General features: G+C 45.4%; 1 protein-coding gene across 1 annotated transcript; it reads left to right on the top strand.

Annotated features, from left to right (window-relative positions):
• Positions 1-2,288: 2,288 nt before the first annotated feature.
• NGF (nerve growth factor) lies at positions 2,289-3,048 on the top strand (the record flags this gene model as incomplete). Its single annotated transcript, XM_082494677.1, has 1 exon — positions 2,289-3,048. One exon carries the CDS (start codon positions 2,289-2,291, stop codon positions 3,006-3,008), a length of 720 nt encoding a protein of 239 aa, XP_082350803.1. The 3' UTR covers positions 3,009-3,048.
• Positions 3,049-3,373: the final 325 nt, after the last annotated feature.

The following is a 3,373-nucleotide window of genomic DNA, read 5'->3' as shown; positions in this document are numbered from 1 at the left end:
TAAATGTAGCTGGTTGTAGAGCAGCAAATCTTGTACCACACAAAACCAGAAACAGCTCTTTGCTGACATTGCAATGTCTCTTTCTTATACAAGGAAATAATAAAAAAAGGGTTTATGTATAAACACAATAGGTTGAGGCTGATATTGGCACGTCTAAATTGTGCCTGGATTTTGTTCTGCAAACCTTTTCCATTAACATTTCTGTCAGGAAAGCTAACTCTTTAGAGATGTAATGAACCATCTGACTTTAATTTGGTTGCAGAACAAGGGGTTACTCTCTGAATTGTGCGCAGCCAAGCTATTGAGCTACACCCAGCTCTGTTTCCTTATACAGATGATTATGACTGCTCAAGCATGAGCAGCATGTGGGAAAGCAGCAACCCTCAGCCTTGTTTTAAGCAAATTAAAGTAGCTTTGGAACAGTAAAGATTTTCTCCGAGACACACATTTGACACTCTTCATCATCATTTTGTCCCCATCTCTTCCAGCCCAACTGTTGCACAAACAACTGCTAATGTGGCTTGTGGCCGTCCTCGTCTTTTCTCCTCTTGATGCAGGAACTGTAGCACCTTCACCCTCTGCAGTCACGATCTTCACTTGGCATGTCCTGATGATTTCTTAAATGCTTGCACAGGCCTGCACAAAGACTGCTGTTTATTTCATGTCTGAAATAAGACTATCTACACAAGATCCTATGGGACATCTTAGGATTCTGCACTTTCTACAAGATTGTGCTCTAGCAAAGCTAAAGGCCTGGTTGAGTGCTTTAGTGCTCCTTGGGATTCTAGTCTGAGAAAGCTGAACGGAAAGAAAGAGGGGGAACTTCAGCAGTAGTTGACCCACACCCAGAAAAAACATCAAGACATGCTGGGAAATCACAGTGGAACTGCAGAGTCCGATTCCTCTTTTACAAAACCCTGTTTGTCCAGTCTATGTGCAGCTGCCTGCCTGCTGGCTGGACACAGTGCGATCCAGGACCAGCTGAGACATGTCAGGCAAAAGAAGGCAAAGAGACAGGGGAGGAGTCTCGCTTGGTAGTTTTTTTCTGTTTATACCCCATCTCTGCTTATTAAGTCTTCACAGAGGAAATACGATGTCTGCCCTTAACTGCAATTTCAGATCATTTTTAATGTCTCTTATTCCCAGGATGCCTGCTGCTGCTTTGTTAACCCAGCGTGTGACTGAATTAAGTCAACACACGGTAGTTGCTTAACAAGGTATTACTGCTGCTGGTCTCCTAGCATAAAATTGTTCTTTAGTGAAGTTTTAGACTTTTGTCTTATGCTTTTCCACACCCAAACAGATGTGCATATTCTCCAGATCGAAGGAAGACTAGCACTGGCACTGGATCTGCTATGCAGTGACATTGTGGAACTTCTTGATCATGGAACTCTGAAAAAAGGAAGGTGTTGCCCTGTACATAATTCCCAGTACTACGTCCACAATGGCGTTCGCTATGCTATACCTAAGATGCCAATCCAGAAGTAGCCTGTCACTCACAGCACTCCTATGTAATACCCGTATTTGTCCTAATAGGCAGCTTGAACATGGAAAAATCACATCTGCCCTTGTGAGGTGGGATGCCTGAGCTCTTCTGGGAAGCAGCCTGGGCTTTATCTGCCCAAAATCAGCAATGTGGTGCGCCCCAAAAGGGCAGATGGGATAGATGGAGGCTGCTGGAGGCTGTTGAGCCAGGCAGAGTGGTGGGACCTGTCCACACGGCAGGTAAGCGTGGATGGTGAGCGTGAGAGAATGGCACGATTCACTGGGGCTCCCCCCCTTCCACCAGTACTACCTCAGTAGTCCCCATCATAGCCCCAAGGACACCTCTGCAGATACATTAAGTGAATAGACAGCTATTTTAGCCAAGGGACTGCTTCTACTCTCACTACTCTGCAGGGTAGTTGCAGCCAAGAGACAAGCCCTGGCCAAAAAAGTTGCTGCAAAAATCACTACAGATTTTACTCCTGGGAACATGCTGTCGCCATATGGTCTCCACATTAATAAGGCCAAACAAGCGCTTCATAAACAGTGTTCTAATAACAAATACCAGAGGAATTAATAATAATCTAGCTATTATTTTCTAATGTTCTCACTTTATTAAGAACATTTATGCTGTCTGAATGAACTCTCCCGGAAGAACAACATCTGGCACCCACATGAATACCTGATGAAATCTGTACGATCCTGGGTATCTTCTAAATTTATTGTCAGCAATGGCATCCACTTGTGCCAGCATGGCTTACAGTAACATTACGTTTTTTCTTTTGTTCTAGGTGCATAGCGTAATGTCCATGCTGTACTACACTCTGATTATAGCTTTTTTGATCGGCACACAGGCAGCTCCAAAGTCAGAGGACAATGCTCCACTGGAGTATCCCGCAGAACACTCCCTGCTCAATACCCACCAGAGTAACAGACACCACACTCCTGAGGCAGCTCCACAGACATCCCACAGCCACTCTACTTGGACGACAGGCAGAAGAGAAGCTATAAATATCACCATGGACCCCAAATTTTTTAAGAAGAGGCGTTTCCGGTCTCCTCGGGTGCTGTTCAGCACACAACCCCCCCCAGTGTCGGGGCACGGACAGAACACGGGATTTCTCAGCAATGCGGGTTTTCTCAACAGGACTGCCAGGACCAAGAGGACTGCGCATCCCGTGTTACACCGGGGAGAATTCTCAGTGTGTGACAGCGTCAGCATGTGGGTTGGGGACAAAACCACAGCCACAGACATTAAGGGCAAAGAGGTGACAGTGTTGGGAGAGGTCAACATTAACAACAACGTTTTTAAGCAGTACTTTTTTGAGACCAAGTGCAGGGACCCTAAGCCAGTGTCCAGCGGGTGCCGAGGGATCGATGCAAAGCACTGGAACTCCTACTGCACCACAACACACACCTTTGTCAAAGCGCTGACGATGGAGGGCAAGCAGGCAGCCTGGAGATTCATTCGGATCGACACGGCCTGTGTGTGTGTGCTCAGCAGGAAGTCAGGGAGGCCCTGAGACGGTTCAAAACCCCATGACAACGCCCTCCTACCCCCCTACCTCAGTCTGTAAATTATTTTAAGTTATAAAGGACTGCATGGTGTATTTATAGTTTATACAGTACAGAAAGAACCTCATTATTTATTAAACTCTTTTGGAAACCTTTTGTGTTTTGCTATTTATTTACTGGCAGAACCCCTCAAAAGATGTTCGCCTTACTCTCATTCAGCCCTACAACTCTGAAATATTCGCAAGGCCACTGAACAATCTTTGCTTGCCATTCTACCAAAAGAAAACCTTTTCCACACAGTTTTCAGACATATTCCTCTCTTCCACAACAAAAGACTTTTCCTCACAAAACCTGCCAGTTTACTGTAAAAACT

This window comes from Vanellus vanellus (assembly GCF_965231255.1).
Source record: "Vanellus vanellus genome assembly, chromosome: 23".
In the NCBI taxonomy this organism is placed as follows: Eukaryota; Metazoa; Chordata; class Aves; order Charadriiformes; family Charadriidae; genus Vanellus; species Vanellus vanellus.
Note: the sequence above shows the minus strand (reverse complement) of the source record. Positions and strands in the feature narration are given on the sequence as shown.